The sequence below is a fragment of the Mercenaria mercenaria genome, chromosome 19, assembly GCF_021730395.1.
Source record: "Mercenaria mercenaria strain notata chromosome 19, MADL_Memer_1, whole genome shotgun sequence".
Classification (NCBI taxonomy): domain Eukaryota; kingdom Metazoa; phylum Mollusca; class Bivalvia; order Venerida; family Veneridae; genus Mercenaria; species Mercenaria mercenaria.
The window spans coordinates 42,205,207-42,232,023 of record NC_069379.1 but is presented as its reverse complement, the minus strand read 5'-3'; the positions used below and the strand labels follow the sequence as shown (position 1 = coordinate 42,232,023).

Sequence of the window (26,817 nt, the reverse complement as noted above, 5' to 3'; positions counted from 1 at the left end):
TTGGTTCAAATGGATCATAAGTCACATTTCTATGTATGCATACTAGAACTACTTTGGAGCCGGCGCTATGGGTGTGAGATGTTTTGCAAATTTTGTTACCTCTGACACATAAACAGACCCAGTGACAAATATCAAACAGGGAATGCCACGTACCAAAAACACAGCCTCTCCAAAACGAAACCAACCAAGTCTGCTACTGTATTGCAGGTGTGTATTTGTGATTTGAAAAAGGACCATGGTAAACTATGTTTTATCGTTATCATGTTTAAAAGGGTGGCGATGGTCTAGTGGTTAAGGTGCCGATCGCTTAACACGTGAGTTGTGGCATCGAGCCAAGTTGGAGGTCAGGACCACACCTCATATCACACCAGCTTTTCCAGAATGCAGACTCAAATGTTGAAGCTTTCATAAAAACTGAGCTAAAATATATTAACACGAACTTAACTGAAATGCATACAGATTTCAAGATTCTTTTTAACATTGTCAAAGAAAATATTTCAAAACAAGAAAGTCTTTTAGCAGAATGCTGCAGTCATCCTCTTCTCTTCTGAAATAATGGAAAATATACAGATGAGTGTTACCGATAATTATCAAAACAAATAAAATGTCAATATATTCAAAGCGTCCCTATCTTCAGTATAAATAGGATGGCAATGCGTGTCTTTGCGACTGGAATAACAATGCAATTTATGTAAGTGTAACTTGTGTATTGTGTGTTTACAAAAGCACATGTAGTGTGTATTTACAAAAACACATGTAGTGTGTATTTACAAAATCATGTGTATTGTGTATTGTGTGTTTACAAACCCAATACAGTAATTGCTCATAATAATGATATGAAACTTATGCAATTTAATATACATACCAACATCATCATATTCGTTTTGGTACCTGAGACATCCACAGAAACACAGAAGAACACTCCTCTGTCGACATTACATAATTCGCAGATATTACACTTTACAGTCGGGAAACATTTTTCAAGTTATTTGGAATATTCCTTAAGGATATTAAGGTCGTTTGTCTTAATTTTCCCGGAAGCAGCGTTAAATTGATGCCAACTGAAGAGACGACATAGTGAAGTATTAGATTATTTTCGATATGAGCTTGACAATACTCCTTGTATTAAGATCGTTCTGACGTAAATTGGCATTTCAGCATTTGCAGCAGCGTGAAAGTTGGCATTTTTAACTTTTTAAGCAGACAAAATTTGTCAGTGTCGATATTTTGACATTCAAGCAACAAGAAAGTTTGCATTTTTAACGTTTAAAGCTTCAAGGAAGTTGGCGTTTTAACACTTAAAACAGCTAGGTAGTTTGTAATTTAACATTAAACACAGCTAAGAAGTTGGCATTTTAGCAGTTTTAGCATCAAGGAAGTTAATATTTTAAAATTCATAGCGGCAAGAAATTGGTATTTTTTACCTTTAAAGCAGCAAGGAATTTAATATTTGAAGTGGCATTTATACATTTAAAGTGGCAAGGAATTCAGCATTTAAACATTTAAAGCGACAAGGAAGATGGCATTTTAAGAACAACTAGAATAATGTATCATTTATTAGTTACTATTTTTTCAATAAACAAATTTAAAGATCTCATGTTCCGGTGTTATGTATAAACATTGCATTTTATGATCTATTGTGATATATTTGCAATAAAAACTGCGTCACTGTATTTCATGTTGAAAATAAATGGAAAAAGATGAAATAAATTGAGAAAGGTTATAATTTGATTTCCTATATGATTATCGATATCGATGGAAAACCTTTGTTATGTTGAAAGAGAAGAATTACGGTTTTATTCTAATGTACGAATTACGTGTATTTTGCAGCTGAAGACTTGAAATATTTGAAACAATTCAATATCATACGAAATGATCTGATTATTAACCTTATTGCAATACATACGTTTTGCTTTGTTCATATGTTGGGGAGATTTTAAATACAAAACACAGACTCACATGTCGATGAAAAGGACCTCCACGGCCAAATGGTTAAATAACTGACGTCGACCTACTTATTCCTCACAAGAATGCGTTCGAAATCTTGCTTTGGCTGTCAAATTCATCATGCGAGAAAGCCAACCATCTGGCTACCCTGGTAAATGCAGACGACTGTAGAGCACATAAAGTCTTCCGGTAACTCAAGTGGAAAAGTTGCATTATTAAAACAAACAGTGGTAGTGTGATTTACTTTAAAAACATAATCATTTTAGCAGTTACATCAAGGGAAATCAATAGTTTGAAAATTCATAGCGGCAGAAGTTTTACCTTTAAAGCAGCAGGAATTAATATTGAAGTGGCATTTATAATTTAAGTGGCAGGAATTCAGCATTTAAACATTAAAGAGACAAGGAAGATGATTTAAACCAACTAGAATAATTATCATTTATTTATATTTTCATAACAATTTAAAGATTCTGTTCGTTTATGTATAAACATTGCATTTTATGATCTATTGTGATATATGCAATAAAAACGCGTCCTGTATTTATGTTGAATAATGCGAAAAAGATTAAATAAATGAGAAAGGTTATTATTGATTTCTATATATTATCGATGGCATCAGAAAATGTCAAAATGTCGAAGGAAAGCCTTTGTATATGTTGAAGAGAGAATTACGGTTTATTAATGTACGATGTTATTTTGCAGTGAAGACTTGAATTTGAAACAATTTCCACATATATACGATGATCTACTTTCCATATAATTGCAACACGTCTTCTTGATCATAGTATGGAAAGTTAAAATACAGCTACATGTTACACAGATGACATGGATGCAAAGGAACACTCCCGCCATGGTTTATGAGCAAATAATTTTAACAAGATACGTTCGTAAGTCGTTTATTTACAAATTATCATAACCAATCGCTACTGGTATGTTGATTGTAACACATAAATTGTTAAAGTGGAAAACATATTAATGTGTGTTCAATTGATTTAAATAACGAATCAAAAAAGCCAAGGTGAGTCACATATCATTGTTGCGGGTATGTAACATCATACGTATATAAAAAAATGAATAGTAAAGTTATTGTTTTGCGTACATGTAATTTATATATTTTCTATAATATCGCATTGTCTTGGTTGTAGGTGTAAATTAAATTAAAAAGAAAAACAATAACGAACTATTTAAAAATGACAGGTTCGTGATAATATAAATACAGCATGAATAATATGGACACGTTTAAATTAAGATTCCGATTCAGTCTCTCTGTATTTGATTTATAATTAAATTAGAAATCATTAATATCAGTTACATATTCTACATGATATATAGACATGCCACTGTTTTACTCCTAAAAGTCCCAAACAGCACAGTTAAGATAGTAATGTAATTGTAGGTGGTCGAATCCATATAAATTGCTATCGTATATTTTTCTCATAAACAGTTGATTAGTAAACGCACGCTGACTAATCCATAATTCATCAATATAGCTATATAAGACATACAACTGGTTGCTCAAGAAAGTTTTTACTTGGCACAGGATAGATAATAGCAATTTTTTTTACCTTAATTGTATTTAGTTGTCTGTCCATGCTGGTATTTCTGGCTCTAATGCAGAGCCATAGAAAGAAAGAAAAATCCACTCTGATAAAAGTGTTGTGAACTTATATAAGATACAATATGGGACTAGAGGGATATCACATATTTTATTATTCCTTCATGAACAGACACAGGCAAACAGTGTCTGTTCAGTTATAATGTTTCTTGCTTGTGGACTATGCTTCCAAAGGATATTTTCACAGATTGTATTTGCACAGCCATGATGTTGTCCACGGCTTTCGATATTTTTTTTTCACTTTAAGAAACAAACAACAACATACAGACTTGTTAAGTTTGTACAAATTTACTTTATCTCGATTGTGATGGAAGCTTCAAGCTTATTTGAACAACACTTGAGTTCGCTTCTACTGGTGTTATATGAGAAGGCTCTGTCGTGACCCTAATAGGGCTCTCGCGTTCATTGAATTTATATCATTTATGTTTGTAAGCAATGTCACACGTCTGTATGCTCTAAGGGGAGTGGGGGTCTAATGGTTAAGTCGTCGACTGCTCAGTCCGGGGTCTGTGGGTTCGAAACGTGCGTTCCCTTATGGTAGGTTTCAATATCATTTATTTCTTTGATCGTTATGGTTGGCGTCCGTTATAAATTAAATTGTGCCTGTCTAGAGCACCTTCTTCTTCTGGGTACTAGGAAGTATAGATGCATGATTCTTTGATTACTAACCATGGTATGTTTTGGTAATATTACACCAGATTTATATAGCACCTTTATCATCACAAACACAACCCACCCGCTTAGCTCAGTATGGAGAGCGTTGTTCTACGGATCGCGGGGTCGCGTGTTCGATCCCCGGGCGGGGCGTATGTTCTCCGTGACGATGTGAAAGACATTGTGTGTCCACCTCTGATAATTTATGTGGGAAAGTTGGCAGTTACTTGCGAAGAACAGGTTTGTACTGGTACAGAATCTAGGAACACTGGTTAGGTTAACTGCTAAACCCAAAACAAACAAACAAACAAACAAATCATCACAAACAGATTTAAATGGAATATTACATGCATATATACTTATCAAAGAGTTACTTTACCAAAGGGGTAAGCCTTTATTTTTCAAGTCGGATGACCTGGCCATCTAATCAAATTATGACTAACCCTTCAGTTCTGCAGACCAATTTGCCTATTTCTTCCTATTTATCTTGAACTGCACAAATAACTTTCGATTACTCTTAATAAAAGATTACATAAGCGACAGCCTGGCGAAGTTAGTACGATAACTAAATACAATAAGAATGAACTAATTTAATAGCGCTTGTTGCTAAATGGAAAATGTCTTTGGAGACAAGCGATATGTCAATTATATAGAGCTGCAAATATTGCAAGATAGCCAGTCTGCTATTGCCGTCAGAAACAAAACAACGTAACGAAGTTTTATTTAAGAAATAATTAATAGCAAAAGAGTGTTTTATCACTATTTATGCACGATGGGCGGTTATACGTCGGGCTCAAAAATTTCACGAGGGCACAGCAAATTATTTGTACGAAGTATTACCGCCCGAGTGTATAAATAGTGTTAAAACACAGTTTTGCTATAAATTATTTCGATTCTAATATGCCCTTAATCTAAAACAGTAGATAAAATATAGTAGAGCTCTTTCATGGTCGCAACAAAAACATTGACATCACCGCACGTTAACGTGCCGTTATTCTAGCGTAATAGTGTTTTAACAGAGAATAGTGTATTAGAAGTTGTATTAAATCCTCCGCTTTCAGATATTTATATCAACTTTACTCAGATGCATTGTTGATTTCAATCGACTAAACAATGCAATAATGCAGTTATAGTCTAAGTATGTGTGTAGACAGTAGAGAAAATATGGTTTACTCTGATCGTCCGAAAGGTTTTATTAACAGTCTTTAAGAGCATAGTAGCGGCTGTATAAAATCTCCCCGCACTTTGATCATGTTTTATTTACATTTTCTGGTACGGTACGTTTTTATCACGGAGTCCACTGAAATCTGCTATAAAAGAATTCTGCCAATTCTGTTAGGCGCGGGGAGGTGGTGGGGGGAGGGGGATGGGGGCATTGCACACTTTACCTAATATGAACAGACACATACCGCGTGTGCTCTATTTTGTTTGATTTTATGCTACCAATGGATCCTAACATAAATTATATCAACTATCACAACAGTCTCCCCGTACATGGATTTATTGACGTTATATCTTCTGGTACTTCGGACTCATGGAGTACTTTAATTCTTCTATAACAAAATTCAACTTAAGCCGGTGTTGGGGATGTGAGAGACATTGCACTTTTTATAATATCTCATGATCAGACAGGCTGATTCTGCTATTACCTTGCTTGGTTGCGTTCTATGATTCTAAAAATATTAATGAGCCATGCAATGAGAAAACCAACATAGTGGGTTTGCGACCAGCATGGATCCAGTCCAGCCTGCGCATCCGCGCAGTCTTGTCAGGACCCATGCTCTTCGCTTTCAAAGCCTATTGGAATTAGAGAAACTGTTAGCGAGCAGCATGGATCCTGACCAGACTGCGCGGATGCGCAGGCTGGTCTGGATCCATGCTGGTCGTAAAGCCACTATGTTGGTTTTCTCATGGTGAGGCTCATTTCATCTAAATTTGATTTACAATCAGTTCATATGATATGCGTCAGATAATATCCTTCACGCACAGAATTCTTGAACCACTTCATTATTATGATTTAGGTGGAATAGCCTGACAAGTATTAAGTAATTCACATTGATATAGAAAGAACATCACATAATACTGCATTTTGGCGGTATGATTACAAATCATATGTCCGAAGGACACTCCATAGTTTTTAGACCCTTCTGTTCTGTGAAATATAAGTGGCTTAATTTCATGACACAAACATTTTGCTAATGGTGTAGGAAAGAAAATGCAGAACCTAATGCTTGTACTGAATCTGAATAGACATTATAAAAACTCGCATATAAATTTATGAGAACAAAAAACTTTCCTCGTTACCTCCTTATTCCAAGATCTCTCCTCGAAAATTAAAGTAAGATATTTTCATGTTCCATATAAATTTTATATTAGCTTCTGGAGATAAATCATCAAACAATATCTTAATGGAACTACACACTGAGTACAAAAGAACTTTACAAAAATGAGCTGAAAAGTATAAAAACTTATTTGCTATCGTCAATACATGAAACAGATACTGTATAAGATCATGTTTAAACAAGAGTTGACGTTAATCAGCTCCGGCTCTACTCTTTACTTGATCGCAAAATTGTAAACCTATTTTTGGCTCCCTTATTAATATATGGAAAGATGTTCTGATCTGAAATTAATCATAAAAAAATAATTGAAATTTAAGTTAATTGATACAGGATTTTGCAATACGCTTGCACTTGTCAAAAAGGCACCCTATATTCTCTAGAATTGAATGCATTTCAAGTTTCTGGTCTGTTAACCTTTGCATGGTTTAAGTCTTTACCAAAAAAAAAAAACGACGGCTCTTGAAGACAATATATATATTTATAGTAAATCAGCTATAAATATGCAACTTCCAAAAGATTTTTAAAAACATTCTTTTTTTAAGCAATACAAATGCATGATTTACAGATCTCATCTCCTTTCAACTTGTTTGACATTTTCTTATTTCGTATGCTAAGCGTATTGCAGTTTATTACTAAAGTAAATTCTGTATCTCTTACATTTTCAATAGTTGTCACATTGTTATCCACTTGTTTCTTGAAAGAAATACACCGGAAGAATTTTAGTTGAGCATATGATCTTGCTTGTTTCTTGAAAATGTCTCCAGAGAGAAAGTTTTATTCTATTAATTCTGTACATATTTAGTTTATTTATGATGCTTAAGATCATGTCATCCTGACAATAATAGAAGCCGCTTTTATCTTCTCAATACAGGAGCTGGACGTCACTAATATAACAGGTCGTTGGGTTGATCTTTCAGCCCTTTTAGTAATTTATTTGCCACATTTCTTTTTCCTGTTTTTGTTAAGACATACAGGGATGTCGTATGTTAACTATTTTAATACAACTACCTCGGCTGATCTGCGTTTTCTGTTTTTAGATAATGTACTTTTTAATTTTGTGTACATGGCTTTACTTTTATTAGAATGCTTCTTTTTATACTTATACAAGTAGGTCGACAAGAGTTAGCTTGTAAAACAACGAAAATGAACTACGTCAACTCATCATTTCATGCCGTTTTTATTATTAGAAAAATGTACTTCATAACGTCTATATTCAAGGCTGAACTTTTATAAAACTGCAGTCTCTGTTTTTTCTCTCCTTTCCATTGTCCTGCCAGAGAGCCAATATAGCTAGACAGCTAAATATAATTAAGGTTGTATAATCTATTATAGCTCTAAATAAGGCTACTAAATATGGAATGTCTTAAGAAACAAGTGATTTGTCAGATTTATTCCAGAAGGTGGTTGTGCTGTAAATAGCAATTGTTCATTAGAAGGATTGATATGGAACCAACTATCGGGTATGTGTGACCATTTTGTGTCGGTTCGCCGTAGAACCCAACTCACTCACTCACTCTAATTCATTCTTATTCCAATACAATACGACGATATATGACCATTTTGTGTCGATTCGCCGTAAAACCCAACTCACTCACTCACTCCAATACAATATGGAAAACAGAGATTGTGAATATGTCTAACATATATGCAACTAATTGCAGATTGTTTCATAACTTCATTTCGATTCAAAAAGAGAAGAAATGCACAGAAAACAATAACAAGGTTCCATTGCAGCACAAAACTGTTTCGCGCGTAGTAAAAACATTTTGTACAAACTATATATTTTTCACTCTTTTTCAAACAATTATTCAGTTTGATTGACGCGTTTTTCATGTATTTGTTAAATTTGAAAAAAAAAAGTAATTGCAAAACTGTGGCACAAATATTTTACAAAAATGTGCAGCAAAACATCCTTTCATTAAATGTTGGCTTTTCTTTGCGACACATTTCAAAGCCTTCATTAACCAGATAATAAATTTACAACCTCTCTCTTTCCTTTTTGACAAATTTATTAAATCGCTTATGCTATCAACGAACGGTTCCACATGTTTTACAGTTATGTTCTTGTTTATTATTTCCCAACATCGTAAGACCAACCCCAAAGATGAATAACGAGCACTTTACGTGACTGAAATATTTTGCTTTCTTTAGATGAATTGCTATCTATGTTGCAAATATTGTATTAGAAATGCATGCCAAGTGTTGGCAGGACAAAATATACGGTTATTGAAAATGCGCTATAAATTTTCTCATACACTCTGAGAACATCTACATGCATTCATGCCTTTATCACCAGAGCAACTATATCTGAATAGTAGGTCCAGTTGTCTATAAGAAACGGGTGTTACCGGCTTCAGTACTGCTCTAGGCACTTGGAATTTCTGTGATGTTTTACCCTTGATTGTATATATAGTGTTTATACTGTTTTCATGGATATATCATAACAGCAAATTGACAATCCATCATATTTCTTTTTGATGTCGTCATATTTTAGGCAGCGTGTTTGAAAGATAGTCTGGATGTAAATACTCTTACAGCATAAACTAATTAATTTTTATGTTCCCTAACTAACTTTGGACGACAGCTCATATAGCATGAGTGCACTTATTCAATTAAAACTGCATTTAGAATGTTATTTTTTTAATATCCGACAAAAAACATAAATAAATTTGCTAACACATTAAGCAAAGAAAGCTTGAAAAATATAAAACGCCTCTACTTTAAAGAACAAAAGAAACAGATCCCCACCCCCCCCCCCCCCAAAAAAAAAAACAACAAACAAATGGATTTTACAAAATTTGAATATTTTTACTTAAAGTTTGAAAAGTTTAGAAACCGACGATTTTACAAATATTTTAGCGTTTTGTCTACTTTAGACACAGTTTTGTTATTTGCGAACAGAATTGTATAATACAATACATTTACAGTTTCAGTTTTACAATTTGGATTTAAGTACGTTTAAACCTAATAAGTGAAATTAATCAGCAGATAGGATTTTCCATTATATGTTGACATAAGAAGTTATAAAAGTGTGTATCTGTTATGCATTCAAATTGATATAATGTAGAACTTTTAACAGTCTGAAAAAGAAACAATTTTTAATGGTCGTAGGTAACTAGATATGATTACGTTCAATTTTGTCTAAACATATGCAAAATATATATATTAGATATGGCTACATGTACATTTTGATACCGGTTTAGATATTCAAGATTTTGTGTTATTGAAAATGAATATGAGATATGATTACAAGTCTTATTAAAGTTCATACTTTAATTCATTGACAATTAATTAATCTTTATTGTAAAATAATATGCCATATCCGCTCTCTGTCTAAGCCCTATCCAATGATTAATGAATCGACTGTAATGCCCAATATTGTATCTATATATACTGGTATACTAATGCCGCTGTAAAATTGTTAACCTCTGGCCAAATACAGAATTTGACCAAATAGTTCTTTACAAAATCATTACTTTGTATAATTTACATCAAACAAGTTTAACATATTTACTCTATTTGAAACATTATGTGACATGTTTTTATTCTCCCAATGTACACTTATTTGGTCATGTCCGGTCATTACTCATTTACTCATCAATATACAACTATTCTTAAAAAATATTTTTTTTTCAGGAATACAGACGATTTATCTACAAATATGATTTATACCATTGAGAATTTCTGAAGATATGTAAAGTGAGAAAAAGAGAAAAGCGCTCACAAGGGTGATGTTTCCATGTCAAAGATGAAATCCCTTGACTTCCAAAACATATTAATCTTCGTAGCTAGTGCTTTGGCTTTAGGCGCCTCGAGTTCGTGTCCAGACAATATTCACCATGATTCCTCAAAGAATTCAAATGATCAATCACGCCTCTCCAGACTGAACAAGAAAATTTCAAATGACAATAATTTGGCACGAGACATTTCGCGAAATAATAACATGGCTCCGGGCGAATCAATCATAAGAAATAATAGAGGACTTAAGAAAGACAGGAAAACGGAAACAGCCGAGAAACCTGTTAATAGTTGGATAGAAAAACGTCACTTCACAACTCACGCCGCTAATTATCGTGCAAACAAGGAGCGAAAATCGAGACACAATTCATCTCGTAAAATACACGTCAACACTTATTCTAAGACAAACGAGGAAGCTGAAATCCATCCCAATTCTAATTTTAAGCACAAACAAATTAGAAGCAATTTCAGTCAGGAAATTGATGAATTTCCAAATTATTTGAAATTCATTTCCCAGAAGGACGAGATAAGTTCTAGTAAAATAGAAAGAAGTCAAATTAGACGCAAAGAACAGCAAAGAAAAGAACAACAGTATCTAAAAATGCATGAAGACAATTTTGATAATTCAAAAGGTGTAAAATATACTCAAGAGCAATATTTTGAAGATATTCATCATCTTCATCGCCGTGAAGCTACTGCGAATGAATCCATTGAGCACAAAAACAAAACTGTGACTAAAATGCTTGAAGTAAAGATAGCAACGGTGTTACCTCAGGACGACCACCATCCGTTCAGTATCAGGAGAGTTAGACCTGCCATAGAAATAGCAATAGATAAAATGAATCCAGTTATTGCGCATCATAATCGATACCTGACCGTAAGGTTTCGTGATAGCAAGTGTGATATCGCTGATGGAATTAATGAATGTATCAATTTCTATGTCAACAAAGAGATGCATGTTCTGTTTGGCCCTTGCTGTGACTACACCGTCGCTCCTTGTGCACGTCAGGTAAGCTTATATCAGAAAGATTGAGATTGTCTCTTAATATAGATGACTGCAAGCAGTTAGAGAAGATTTTCTTACTTCAAAAAATATGTGTCATAAGAATTTAAAATACGTCCATAATAAATTGATATTTGGTAATTATATATAGCAACAAGTCTTGCCTAAGGTGCCACCTGTATTCAGCGGCCACTAACCTTCAGTAGCCAGTCAGCTAACATATCAAATTGCCATTTATTCATTTAAACTTCGACTTATATTAATAGCAAGATTATGTCGACACCTTGTAAGTCGTTTACGGCAAGTTTGGCTGTAATATAAAATTGCATATAATTCCCATAATACGAAGTAATCTGACACTTTATTTTCATAATAAGGTAACAATGACACAATATCTGCCTGTTCTTTGTTTCCGGCTCAATCAGGCAAGCCCTTAACATACCATATGGACTGTACCGAATGTTTTGACCTGAATTTACAGCCTGTATGCCTTGAATTACACAACAGAGCCATTAACCTTTATTTTGCTGGTGACAAGTGATTTTTCACTGTTCGCTATTCAGTCAGTAAATATTCAGCGAACAACCCTTCGAATAAGAAATGGTACTGTCAAAATTGAATAATGGACCAGTCCATTTTAGAAATTTAGCAGGGTAAATGTTAATATTGCTAGATGTAACTCTATCAAGGTAGCTATATAAACTCAGTCTATAAAACAGCTAAGACCGTCTTTATTTAATTCTGCACGAATTTAGACAATTTGGACCTTGATTAGTTTTCAGAATCTTTGGTGGAACTTTGTCATGTGAAAATTTTAATGTCTGTAATATTTTCGCGTAAAGAAAATTTTCCGAGTAAATCTAAAATGTTCCGGAGTTGAGAATTGATATGTGGTTAAATATATAATGTGCAGGTCCATATGCATATTTTGTAATGTTTGCTGATAGGTAAAGTGATCTGCAAATGATTACCTTGTGGCATGGCATTAATAGGAATGATTTGCCTGTTAACATTTTCATTGTTTAACTCTAAGAAATTTAGTAATGTTGATTGTTTTATCAATTAACGCACGGGTTGTCATTATTTTGTGGAAACAATTACGTTTCCATACGTTGGATACATGATGTAATACGTGTAACCCGGTTAAATAACGATACGCCACGACATTTCTCGGTTAATCAGATATGATAAACTACCTAAAACGTAATCAAATTAGGACGCATATTTCTAACAGACCTGGGGTAATTAAAAATGTAATTGTAATTAATTGCAATTAAATTACATTTCCCAAGTAATTGAATGTAATTTGTAATTGGGTCATTTATCAATTACATGTAATTGTAATTTAATTAATTACAGAACAGTTCTAGGGTGTAATTGACAATTACATTTTAATTACTTTCCAATTACATGGCACATGCTAATCCAGTTTGTTGAACAAATAGTATATATAATTTGTTCAACAAACTGGATTATTATTTTATGTTTATTACCAGTGACACTTCACTTTAACATGCTAATATGCATTTCATAGCTGTGAAAAATAACAATAGAATATTATGGTAGGTGTTAACCCCTTGGACATAGCTCCTTTGTTCTGATATTTGTTTCATTAGAACCAACTGGTAATCTTTGATGATGTTTGTCACTATGTTTTTGGAGAAAATGATCAAATTAGGATTTGAAATTGTTATTTGCATAATTATTATTTAGATTTTTATCGGAGCAAAAATTGAAATGCTTAGCATTTAGTTTAATCATTTTTTATCTGTGATAAAATTTGTTGTATTAAATGATATAAACAACATAGCATTTCACAGTTCTAACAAGATAAAAGATTTAATTATTATTGTAGACATTATGAGTATTCTACAGTTTTAGTGACATAGTTATTCTACGATGACTCATGAATGTTTTACAACTTCTTTTCGATGTGGTCTTTCGGATAACTTGTAGTGTCAAGGATAAAAACTTAAAATATATGTTTAAAATGTAAATGATTAAATACTGAACTACACTAGTTAAATTTGAAACATATTGCAGAACCATGATCCTATAAACTTCAGAGAAATTCAGACCTCAGAGAAATACCTGACTTTACATGCATCTTCTCTAACCGAATTCTGCTAGACGATGTATTAACTATTAATTAGGGCTGACTTGTAGCTCCTTTTGCAATAATATTAAAGACAGAGTAATGTTCTCCTGCAAACACAGATTTTACTTTGAGCTTAAATTCAATTTTGAAATAACTGAAATCAGTTTACACGTGGATTATCATGTTTGTGTAGTACAAAGTGAAGAACTTTGCTACAGTGTTCGTGTAAGAAGCACCACATTTGGTATTGTAATTGAATGTAATTAATTACAATTTCCAATGTAACTGTAATTTAATTAATTACATTGCTAAATTTCATATAATGGTAATTGTAATTTAATTGGACATTTCTCAATGTAATTGTAATTTAATTAATTACATTTTAAAGTAATTGACACCAGGTCTGATTTCTAAGGAAACTGACGAAATGTCTGCTACTTCAAGAGAATATCAGCTTGTTAGTCTTATTCTAAAGCGTCTAACACGTATATTTTAGGCGAAAAATAATTTCTCTTAAAAATCCATAAAAAAGTGAGTACTCTGAAAGTGACTAGTGGTACAAACTTATTGACATAAGATGTTTGCAAAATATTCTTATAGATAACCAAATATGATGTGCAGAAGGTAGTAAACCGCTGCAACGCTTTTAAAATTGAAATGAACATGCTGAAAAATTTCACCAGAACTGTTGGCGAGTAGCTTTAAATTAGTATCATCCTTTATACAAGGAACAAACATACTTTGAAATTTTTCTAAATTTCTATGAAGTTTAATTATCTCAGTGGATATTTTGCTGCATCAGAACAAGGTTGTGTTGCTAATAACACAATAATCTTAATACAATAGTGTGTCTAGACTCATCATTGTTTATCTTATTTACAAGGAGATCTAAGAGAAACCGCAGCTGCCTTGTCACTTCAAAAAGTAAAACAATAACAACACGAAAATAAAAACAAGAAACAAGTTATACAAAAATGTTTAATAAATAATCTAATTTCAAATATCAAAAGTAACCATATAAAGCTTTGCACAGGTGTGCTGTCTTTAGCGGAATTAGAAAATATATACAATGGCTTAAAGCGGTCAGTATACTTTGATACTATTGCAGATGTTAATGAAAGAAAAAATGACAATATTGTATCAGCGACATCTACTGCTGCACTGCAAAATATGTTGGATATAATATCAACCTCAACATTATACGGTAATAAAGATAATATTTTGCCTATCAAAATAATATACTTACTTTCTGCCTGTATTGATCAAGATATGCATTTGAAAATTTTTTTAAAGTTTTCCCTTAACTAAGAAAGTGTTTTGCCTATTAACACATTGATAAAAGTATTTAAAAATCAAATAATATTTTGCATGTAAACATGATGATCAAGATATTCAATTTTTAAACAAATAATGTTTTGCTCGTCAACGTATTGATCAAGGTTACATCAGCGTTAGAGATTGCAAAAGAGATGCAAGAGATTTTCTGTGTATTTCTGATTGATATAACAATTGTTTAATGCGGGTTTAATGGCTCTATGACTGTGTTTGGTGTGCTCCTTCTACCGTTACCTTTTATCTTTTATATTGTGTGACACTAGTATCTTATAATATTCAGTTACGTAATTTTAGATCTATATACGAATATAAGGCCTTTTTGACGGGTCCGTCTATCATTTCAAAATCGAACCACTTCCTGATTTTATATTCTAACCGAGCATGAAATATTTTTAAAGTACAATTTATTACGAATAAAACACGCAATTAGACATCTTCTAGGAAGTATTGTGACAAAGTCTTGATTAAGAAATTATCACACGCGTAGAAAAATAGTTTCATTTTTTGGGAAAATGTATGAGAGATTATGAACAAGACGAATGCTCCCAGATGAGTTAAATTGATTTCTAGCATGTAACGAGTGAACGAACTGTTAAAGTAAATAGAGCATGCACCTTATTGAATTGTGATATATTAAGTATTTGAAAAAGCAGAAAATTACGTAAGGGGAAAAAAGCAGCTCTCCTTGCCTTGAGTGTTTTTGGGAGACGGACATTCTGCATTAAGAGAGAAATTCCCTCAGATGTCAGTTTTACTTATTCTACAAACACATTTTTGTGTAGATTTCCACGGTCGAATGGCAATAACCTTTGGATTCGGCAACCTTTCGTGCATTTTTGTCATTTTTTTGTTAAAAAGCCATGTACTCGTTGAGCTACATTTACGGCCGATAAATTCCTGTATTACAATCGGAAAGAGCGTACTCGCTTGGTAAATGCCAATGTGCAATGTCCTGTATCTTTACTTGAACTCTTTCAGTTACAAACATTTGACTTTTTTCACTGTTAAAATTCCTACTGCTATACTGATTCATATATTTTTAGTGAGCAGCTAGAGCTTCTTTTATGCGTGACGTTTCAATTCATGTAAACGAGATATAAGTTTATGTCCAAGAAAATGTGACATAACGTCCAAAACAGGAAAAAAAGTAAATTTACGATATATTTTTCAAGTAGGATCTTTCTTATGCGTGACGTTTCAATTTACGTAAACAAGATATAAGTTTATGTCCAAGAAAATGTGATTAAACGTCCAAAACAGGAAAAAAGTAAATTTACGATATATTTTTTAAGCAGGACTTCTCTTATGCGTGACGTTTCAATATACCGGTATGTAAACGAGATATAAGTTTATGTCCAAGAAAATGTGATTAAACGTCCAAAACAGGAAAAAAGTAAATTTACGATATATTTTTCAAGTAGGACTTCTCTTATGCGTGACGTTTCAATTTACGTACACGAAATCTAAGTTCATGTCCAAGAAAATATGATTAAACGTCCAAAACAGGAAAAAAGGAAATTTACGATATATTTTTCCAGTAGAATTTCTCTTATGCGTGACGTTTCAATTCATGTAAACGAGATATATAAGTTTTTGTCCAAGAAAATGTGATAAAACATCTAAAACAGGAAAAAAAAGTAAATTTACGATACATTTTTCAAGCAGGACTTCTCTTATGCGTGACGTTTCAATATATGTAAACGAGATATAAGGTTTTGTCCAAGAAAATGTGATAAAACGTCCAAAACAGGAAAAAAGTAACGTGCGATATATTTTTCAAGCAGGATTTCTCTTATGCGTGACGTTTCAATTTACGTAAACGAAATCTAAGTTCATGTCCAAGAAAATGTGATTAAACGTCCAAAACAGGAAAAAAGTAAATTTACGATATATTTTTCCAGTAGAATTTCTCTTATGCGTGACGCTTCAATTTATGTAAACGAGATTTATAAGTTTTTGTCCAAGAAAATGTGATAAAACATCCAAAACGGAAAAAAAGTAAATTTACGATACATTTTTCAGTAAACAATTAGGACCTCTCTTATGCGTGACGTTTCAGTTTAAGTAAACGAGATATATGTTTATTTCCAAGACATTGTCAAAAACGTCCAAAACAGGAAAAAAAGTAAATTTATGATATATTCTTTAGTAAGCATGTAGGGCTTTTCTTATGCGTGACGTTTCAATTAACGTAAACGAGATATAATTCCATAACATGTACGAAATCCAGTACGAAAAGCCATGTTTCAAGAATAAATAGATGTATAGACCACAGACATATACTCGAACATTCAAAGACGATGTTAAATTAATATACAACAAACACTAAATAAACACATACGGGAACTTTTAAGGACAATGTATATCTTTCGTCTTTTTTTTTCTTTAAGGTTGTACAGCTCAAACTACATAGACAAATTCCAATATAACTTCGAAAATCACTTGTCAAATTTGAATTAGTACGACAAATACTAATACAACCGGAGGAATAAAATCTATCTATTAGTTTACAGATCTTCCAAAGAGTGTCTTGTTTGCCTTTTTTTAACTACTTACACACGCCATCTTATATAGTATCATTGGGCAGACACTGGTACGAACCATTTATCAGATGTGATTTTAAAGGAACGTGAAATGATTGTTCATATCATCTGAACAGGCGATGATAAATAGCATTCAGTTCAAACGTCATAATTTGTCCTGCTTTTTTTGTCCTTAGGTAGTTATTATTCAATGTTTTTTTTGTTCGTTTTGTCTTCAATCACGTTTAACTTTGTAACTTTATCTCCGTAACGAGATTGTTTTCAAAATTACGAAGCCAAATTGGTATGTGTGAAGTAACATCCTTATCAAGAAAATTGTCACACAGCTTCCCCAAGGATGGTTTTTGTTCATTTTCAGTTTCTTATAAACTGTGTTTCAAAGGAAATACATCATACTCAATTAGTTAATAAAACTAGGAAACTTTGTTTCGTGAAGTAATCAATTTTACAGAGATATGTGGAACGGTTGTGTTCCAATTAAAAACGTGAAATCATGTTTCAGAGTAAACGAAGCAAAAACACTTTTATTTTCATTTTAATATGGCATTTCAAACGAGTAAAAATCTATTAATATGATCAGTCTAATGGCATTTGTTAAGCTTGATTCATTCAGATTTGAACCCGAATTCTCTAAAGTGATTATGGCAGCATAAGGGGAACTATTTTTGCAAGGTTAAAAGAAACAAACACAAATCTCAAAGGAATAGCTACGTTCCAAGAACACAGCCTCCCCAGACTTACAACCCCCCTTCCTCCCACCCCCCTCTCCCGCCTTCCCGCCGTTCCCCCTACCCCGAAACGAAGCCCCACATCAGTCATTGTATTGATGAGTATGACAACATAAAGAAAATAACGGAACACATTGGGGTCACAACCTCGAACAATCCGTGGGTGTAATAACACAATGGAGTTTAAACCAAAGTGTGGTGAGCATCAATCATTACTCCTTATCCACACCATATTCCACCATGTTTTAAGATCAGTCCGCACCATGTTTTAAAAGTTCAGGACAGTTTATAGATAAAGGTTATTCCCGCAAGGTATTGGAAACAAAGGGGTACTATATTCATAACAGTAAAAAGTTCGTATAAATGATTGAAATAGATTAACAACTTAGCCAACAAATAATATACGCATGTACTCACTGTGACAAGCTATTTTAGAAGTTATCTTTAATGAACATATTGAAAACTTCTTATTGCTTTTCAAGACGTTTTTATAACGATTACGTAATTATTAATATCAACATTTTTTTCTTTATACTAGATATAAAACGACATACATTTTATCGTCCATTCAAAGTCACCCATGTTTAACAAAAATGTATTTCCTTTGCTATATTTATGTGTTTTTACTTCATGACTACTTAATTGTTTGTTTGTTTGTTTGTTTTGGGTTTAACGCCATTTTTCAACAGTATTTCAGTCATGTAACGGCGGGCAGTTCTTGGATTCTGTACCAGTACAAACCTGTTCTCCGCAAGTAACTGCCAACTTCACAACATAAATGATCAGAGGTGGAGGACTAATGATTTCAGACACAATGTCGTTTATCAAATAGTCACGGAGAACATAAGCCCTGCCCGAGGATCGAACTCGCGATCCCGCTGTCCGTAGACCAACGCTCTTACCTACTGAGCTAAGCGGGCGTGCTACTTAATTGTAATCGAATAATAACTTCATACATTCTATGTTATTTTGTTCTTAAAAGAGGATAACAAAAGAGAAAAGTTTTCGAATTTTGATTTATTACTAAACTTTAATGTAGCAATATATATGTTCTAGATATAATCTTACAAAAACATGTTCTTGTAAAACGTATTTCTATTTCATTACCAATGACATTGAGAGTTCCCCCTCTGGGGTATTGTTTCACACAATTGACTCCTTTTGTTGTATGCACGTAAATGCATGATAACATTTCTGGTGAGTAAATTATTTTTTGTTTTGGCTTTAACAGTTGAGGAATAGAGGGATTCGCGTGTATCGGTGCTATACATCAGGCACCTTATGTAAAAGAACCAGACTATTAGCAAAAAGTTAGCATAATTTAGCCACACAGGCCTGTATTTAAAAAGATTTCTGTCTCTCTCTGTTCATTCGGGCTTTATCTTCTGGTCAGATAGCTCTGTGTCTGTGCTATTAGTGTTTTGAATATGAATTAATTAAATGAAAGTGTTACGCACCTGACCTTGTGCCTTTGAAAAGTTGACGTATAAACTGAACTGGAACACATTCAAACTTATTTAGGCTCAACATTTAAATCTGCATTTAATATGCATAAGTTAGACGCTTAAAGACCCATCACAACCTAGTGACCTACTTTTGTCCTCCCACGTGAACTTCGTGCAAATCATCTGATATTACTGGTATAATACAGCTATTCTACAAGATGACAGGTGGACAATTTAGGTCCTGTCTGAATAAATGTGTTTTCAAAACCTCATCTGCAACTTATTTAAAAACATGGAATAATTGCTATCTTACACTTAAGAATATAAGTATGGTCTAAACGCAGCTTAATCATTAAAGATATGTTCATATTATTACATTATTTTTATAATAAATTTAGACATTTTAGACATTGTCTTGGCCTGATATATGTCAGTGTCACTTTGTAACTAGATACTTGTTATTTTTCAGTTTTTTCGTGCAAAGCATGTATAGTTATACCATCGTCAAAAATTGTTACATAAATTAATTTTTTTATTACTAAAATTAAGTTATTAAGTACAAAGAATTTATTCGGAGTTGTTTTTGGAATAGTCAAAACTACTTCAATACTTCGGTATCGTAGACGATATTCAATACATTTCGAGTCCGCTACGTTGACTTATTGTAGCGGAAAGAGTTATAGTGTATTACCGAGCATTCACTTCTGTTATGGATAAAGTAATTGAACAGTAGAGCTATTTGACGAACTCAAGGCGTTTCTTTTGTTTTGGCACAATATTTTTGTTCGTCTCAGTTTCATTTGCCAGAAACAGTAACTAAATAGAAATCGTCAATAAAATTTCCTTTGCGCATTAATTTCTCGTGTAGTTTTCTACTCTAGACATTTTTTGTAAAAATACACAAAATAATCATCAAAGTAATTTAACTGAAAAAGCAACGTGTCGTTCTTTTTGCAAATGATAAACACCTTATACAACAACGTAATAAGGTTATAAAATGAAATTATAGCCGTTAAGATTGATACAGTGTTATCAGTTCTCGTCGTATGGAAAGTTAAATCCGATTTGTTCTCGCTCCCTTTAGCAAGATACCTAATTAACTTATATGTTTTGTTCATTTTGGAAATTGAAAGAAAGCACTACGGAGTACATAATGTAAGGAAATCTTATTTCCTACCAAATTGTATAGCGTTCTCATGAATAAATGCTGAGATATTTCTCTAAATACTTTACGCTTTGCATAAATCATTTTAAAAGCCTTAAACTTTTATCGGGAAGTCAATGAAGAGACTATATTGTTGTGTTCGGTAAATATTTATGAGCGCTCATTTAAAGGTCCATTACTAAGCGAAAGTGAGTTGGCAATTTTTTTCATAGCCAGTGCATAGACTTCTGCAAAACACTAAATAATGAAGATTGGCAGGTCAAAATTTACAGAAGGTCTTTGGAACTCAAAGAAATGTATGTGTATTATGTTGAAATTTCAATGAATCGACAGAATGACCCCCAGGTCTTTTTAACTTTCTTCATACTTCATAGAAAAATAATTGTACATATACTGCGATTTATTTCGAATTTCTACATACCAACTTTCATTTCCAATAAAATGAAATAGTTTCTGTGCTTTTTAAAAGAAATTAAAATGTTCACTTTCCTTAGTATTGGACCTTTAAATCATTATATACCAAATTAAAATATTCAATATTATTCTCAATCCCAGGTTCGAGAAATGAATTACTGAGCACTCTTGAACCCGGAATCGATCATAGTTTTATATGACATATCATTGAACACTTTACTATAATAAAAAGTAATGAATTAGTAACGCATTGATGAAGGTATTCATTTCAAGATTAAACGATGTTTTCCTTGTTAACGCATTGATGAAAGTTTTCATTTTAAAATTTCAATATTTATGTGTCTGATTAAGCTTTGTTTATGGTATTTATTTTGGAAATACATTTGTAATATTTTAATAAATGCAATTACATAAGCGCTAGGAGCTGACGGCGCAACCCTATAAGTATTGTAAAATTTGATCTGCATTTTTCTGATTAAGATCAATGTTATATTTATATGTATGCATATTTTCATAGCGTGTAAACAAGTATTTTCACGTAATATTCAATAACGTGACGAATATATTGCCTTTGTCGGTCCCTCTATCATCTACGAATTGCAATTTTTATTTTACTTCAGCATGATCAATTTTTAAAGTGCAATCAATTACCAATAAAACATGCAATGAGACATCTTTGAGGAAGTTTTATGTGTGACAAATTTATGATTAAGAAATTATCACAAGCGTAGACAAATAGTGTTATTTCTTGGTAAAAATCTAGATAAGTGAGGATGAACAAGATGTGTATTCCCAGGTGAATTAAATTGTTTTCTAGCAAGTAACGAGTGAACGCATTGATTTAGGAAATAGAGCATGCACCTTATTAAACTGTGATATTTTAAGTATTTTAAAGTAAAACACATTACGTCTGGAACATCAGAAAAATAAAACTGCCTTCCTTGAGTGTTTTTGGGGTGTAAGATATTCTGCAGTAGTACACAAATTCTCTCATGTTTTTTTACTCTTATGCGTTGCGTTTCAATTACCGTTAAGAAAGATTTTACCAAATAATTGTGACAAAACGTTCAAAACAGGAAATAAGTCCAGAATGAATAACCGTGTTTCAAGAATGAATAGATGTATAGACAGTAGATGTATACACAGAATACAAAGACGATTTAAAATTAATACACACCAAAGACTAAACAAACACTTTAAGAAAAATGTGTACCGTTTGTTCAATATTTCTTTAAGGTTGTTAAATTGAAACTTCATAGACAAATTCCTATTATTTCGAAATTCATTTGTCAATTGTGAATACTAACATGGCTCGATTTGATTGGCAGTTAAACAAAGAAGAATGCCAACCTCTTTATATTCTGCAACAGAAAACAGGTGACACGCTGGCCGGTGAGAGAGCATTTTTACGTCAGTTATGACCTTCAACCTTCAAATGACCTCATGACATACAGTTCATAACTACTCGGATAAATAAAACCCAGCATAATTTTTATCAGCATATTGCAGTGAACATGTAAGAATGAAAACAGTCAGGTTGTTCTTGTGGTTTATCGTCTAATTTACAACAGTTAATCGTTCAGATGCTTAGATCCAGCTAAAGCTCCCCTGGTTGATTTTCTGCAGATCTGAACTCAAAAACCGTTAAAAATCATGCAGCAAAACACTCGAAGGTTTTGACAAATTGTTTATTAATAGAAGAGAAATAAAGTTTATTCATTACTTTGCAGACCTTCCAAAGAGTGTCTTCTTTGCCTGTTTTAACTATTCACACAAGTCATCTTAAATGGTATCATTGGACCTACGCCGGTGCTAATCATTTATCAGATATAATTTCAAAGGAACGTGAAATGATTGTTCCTATTTTCTGAAAAGGCAATGACAAATTACATTCAGTTCAAACGTCACAATTTGTCTTGCTTTTTTTGTTCTTAGATAATTATGCAATGCTATTTTTTTCTCGTTTTGTCTTCAGTTACGTTCAGCTTTGTAACAATATCTCCGTATCGATATTGTTTTCAAAATTACGAAGCCAAATTGGTATGCGTGAAGTATCATCCTTATCAAGAAAATTGTCACACAACTTCCCCTAGGATGATTTTTGTTCATTTCCAATTTGTTGTAAACTGCGTTTCAAACAAAATACATCATGCCCAATAAGATAATAAAACTAGGCAACATTGTTCTTTGAAGTAACCAAGTTTACATTGAATTGTTGAACGGCTGTGTTCCAATTAGTAAATGAAGGGGGAAAAAAACACTTTTATTTTTCATTTTTAGTTGGGAATCCAAACTGGTTTTTAATTTTAACAATCAATTAATATTTCAGCCTTTGCATTACTACATCTAAAACATTAACCATTAAAGTGTAATATCTTTTATAAGTACTAGACTTTGAAAAAGTTTGGACGAGTAATTTCAAATATTTTTTCATTTAAAGGTATATAATCTTTTTCTTTGTTCTGAATAAAGTCATAAACGTATTTTCAGCTTAAAATCTTAAAGCCATCCTTAATGTGCATGAAAAAAATACAAGTGGAAATATCGTAACTGAAATGTCAAATAAAATTGATATTAAGATTAAGTTTTCAATTGAAACTTTCTTTAAATTGTAAGCATAATTTCTACATTTTGCAAAATGATTAGTTTATACTCATTTCCTTAAGCTGACTGTGCATTACGAAAAACAACAATTTCAATTACTCTGAAATCTGATTTCTGATGGAATTTTTTAAGCTTGATCCATTCAGATTTGAACTCTAATTCTCTGAAGTGATTATAGTATCAGACTGGCAAGTAGGTTTTTGCAGACAATTGATCTTAGGTTATAAAAATCGAAGACACAGATCTCACAGCAATACCTACGTTCCAAGAACATAGTCTCAACCGCCTCCCCCCATCTTCCCCCTACCCATGCCTCCCCATAATCAAGCCCCACAGCAATGTTTTTATTGATGTGTATGTGCTTGACATGTACACAAAAGCTAAATTATACAATTAGACACCAATGACAAAGAACACAGTGGATCACTGCCTTTGGCAATTCAGTGTCTAAACATACAGGGGAGATAACACCGATTCATGGTCAGCATCAAACATAACTCCTTATCCCCATGATGTTTAAAAATTCAATAAGAATTATTCCCCTTAGGTAAATCGCTCACACATATAGTGGCATCAATAGGCACGATATATAAAAGAAAAAAGCTCGTATAAAGGATTATAATAGAAAATCTTAACATATACTATGCTATAGTTATGCATTTCTACTTCCTGACTATTCGAACGATTTTGATATAATTGCAGTGGAGTAATAAATGTGTATATTCAATGTCATTACTTTCATAGACGATTATAACAGAAGAGTAAAGTTTTCAAACGTTGATTCTTTTTTTTCGAAAATAAAATGCGACAATATATGTGTATGTATAGGGCGGCTTGACATATAAAGTATGTGCTCTTCACCACTGTACCTATGAGTCGTGCAACATCAAGTTGTAATAATGAAATGAATGAACTAGCACGCAGAAAAGTGCCATTCAAATATTCCACATGAAAATGCAAACACAACTAGCCGTGTCCAACTGTATAAAAACATTTTGGTTAATTCCGACTAGATACTGAAATAGTTTAATACAATAATTTAGCACAACCATTCTAAAGCATCAAATACCACCACAATCCGATAATGTTACAATATATAGTTAATTCAGAATTAACAGTTCTATCAATTCAGTATTCAATATAATATTCAAAATTTATAAAATTATAAAGGTGGGGGTTTACCTACAGCGATCTGCATATATTTAAAGTATTGAAATTAATATTTAAAGTAGCAGTCCTAAGGCAGTGAGTTTCATATATTTTTAAAGTATTAATTGAATAGGAAACAAAAATAAAGCAAAATAAGGTGTCATGCATCCTTAGCCAGCACTACAGACACTATCTTTCGGTTCAGCCTGTGCTGGAAAAAAGACCCAAGAATATATGACATTACACATTCCTTGTGAAAATGTAGTGGTATGAATTTTAAATTATTTGCTTAAAACAGGAAGAAAATTATAGTCGCACTTTGTTCTTTATAATATATTTCTTGATTCAAATTATTTTACTTAAAGAGAATTTCATACCGTTATGCAGCAAAATATAAAACAAAATGGAACTTTATGTTGCGTGCGTCTTTATAACGTCACAGCACGTCTGACGTCATGTCTGTTTACGCGCGTCTGTTTCCAGCGCTGAGATTAAAACAGTTGCAAAATGCATTTCCCAACGTAACTGAGCATAAAATAAAAAGAAAATTTGTTTGTTTTTCGTGAATATGGAATATATCTCACCTCGAAGTGAGAAAATTTTCACATTTCCACTCGCGCTACGCGCTCGTGAAAATATTTGAAATTTTCTCACTTCTCAGTGAGATATATTCCATATTCACTCAAAACAAACAAATATCCTCTATATATTTAATGTCATTACTTTCATAGACAATTATAACAGAAGAGTAAAGTTTTCAAACGTTGATTCTTTTTTTTCGAAAATAAAATGCGACAATATACGTGTTCCGGACAAAGTCATAAACAACACATTCCACTAAAACTCTTTTTTTCACTTACCAATTACATTGTGTGTTTACCCTAGAGGGTATTGTTTCATACAATTGATTGCTTTCGTTGTGTATTTTCTTTGTTTTGGCAAACAGCTGAGGAATAAACGCTCAATGTAATTGAATTAATGTCGCAATATAACTTAAACAATATGAAGGAGATCAAGCGCTGATGTCGGCAAGTTTTATTTTGAATACGAATTTATTAAACAAAAGCGAACGCTGCTGTTCTAGTGTCTTGGAAAAAAATCTTTTAATAATTAAAATTGAACTGTCACTGGAACGTTTTTAAACTTCAATACACTTAACATTTTATTCTGATTTCCATATTGATTTATACCTGGTTTATATAGCGCCCTTTACATGATAAACACGTTCAGATGCGCTTTATATAGCGCAAAGGCAACCACTCAGGGCGACAAATTCACCCTCTACTATTATACCAGATTTATATAGCGCCCTTTACATGATAAACAAGTTCGAATGAGCTTTATATAGCGCAAAGGCAACCACTCAGGGCGACAAATTTACCCTCTACTATTATACCAGATTTATATAGCGCCCTTTACATGATAAACAAGTTCGAATGAGCTTTATATAACGCAAAGGCAACCACTCAGGGCGACAAATTCACCCTCTACTAGTACAGACACAGAGCGATTTGACCAGAAGGACAGAGTGAGACAAAGCCCCCAGAACAGAAGAAGAGAAATCCTTTTAGATACAGACTAGTCCGGCTGACATTGTCTAGCTCTTTGCGAATAGACAGTCTGGTTCTTTTACGCGCCCGGTGTATAGCACCAACACACGATGACACATGTGAAATGCTTAGAAAGTGTTGGAAAAGGGAAATGGCTTTGAAATGGAATCATTTAAACATACAAGTATGTTCATCATGGCCAAATATACATGTTATAAATACAGTGATGGACACGAGAAATTTATGACCTACAAGTTGTACATGCAGTAGCGTATTTTCAATCGTTTCTTGTTTATTGTATCAATTTTAAGGAATGAAACAGTAACGATCTGTTTACGGTGCAGCAAATATACGCAAAAAAATGTCGTCAACTGTCGTCGTGTATCATATCCGTTGTTTACTTGACCGCAAAATACTGTTTGTTTCAAAAGTTCTTACGTGAAATTGTTTCTGCAATAACATAAATTTAGTTAAAAAGTACCAAACA

The 26,817-nt window shown here is 32.7% G+C and overlaps 1 protein-coding gene across 3 annotated transcripts in view; it reads left to right on the top strand.

Moving 5' to 3' along the window:
• LOC123542075 (atrial natriuretic peptide receptor 1-like) overlaps window positions 1-26,817 on the top strand; it is an 802,781-nt gene that overhangs the window by 142,900 nt on the left and 633,064 nt on the right. For all 3 annotated transcript variants that reach the window (XM_053531573.1, XM_053531571.1, XM_053531572.1), the window contains exon 2: window positions 10,195-11,305. In XM_053531573.1, the coding sequence (XP_053387548.1) occupies window positions 10,298-11,305 (1,008 nt within the window). In that variant the 5' untranslated portion in view covers window positions 10,195-10,297. The remainder of the gene's footprint in view (window positions 1-10,194; window positions 11,306-26,817) is intronic.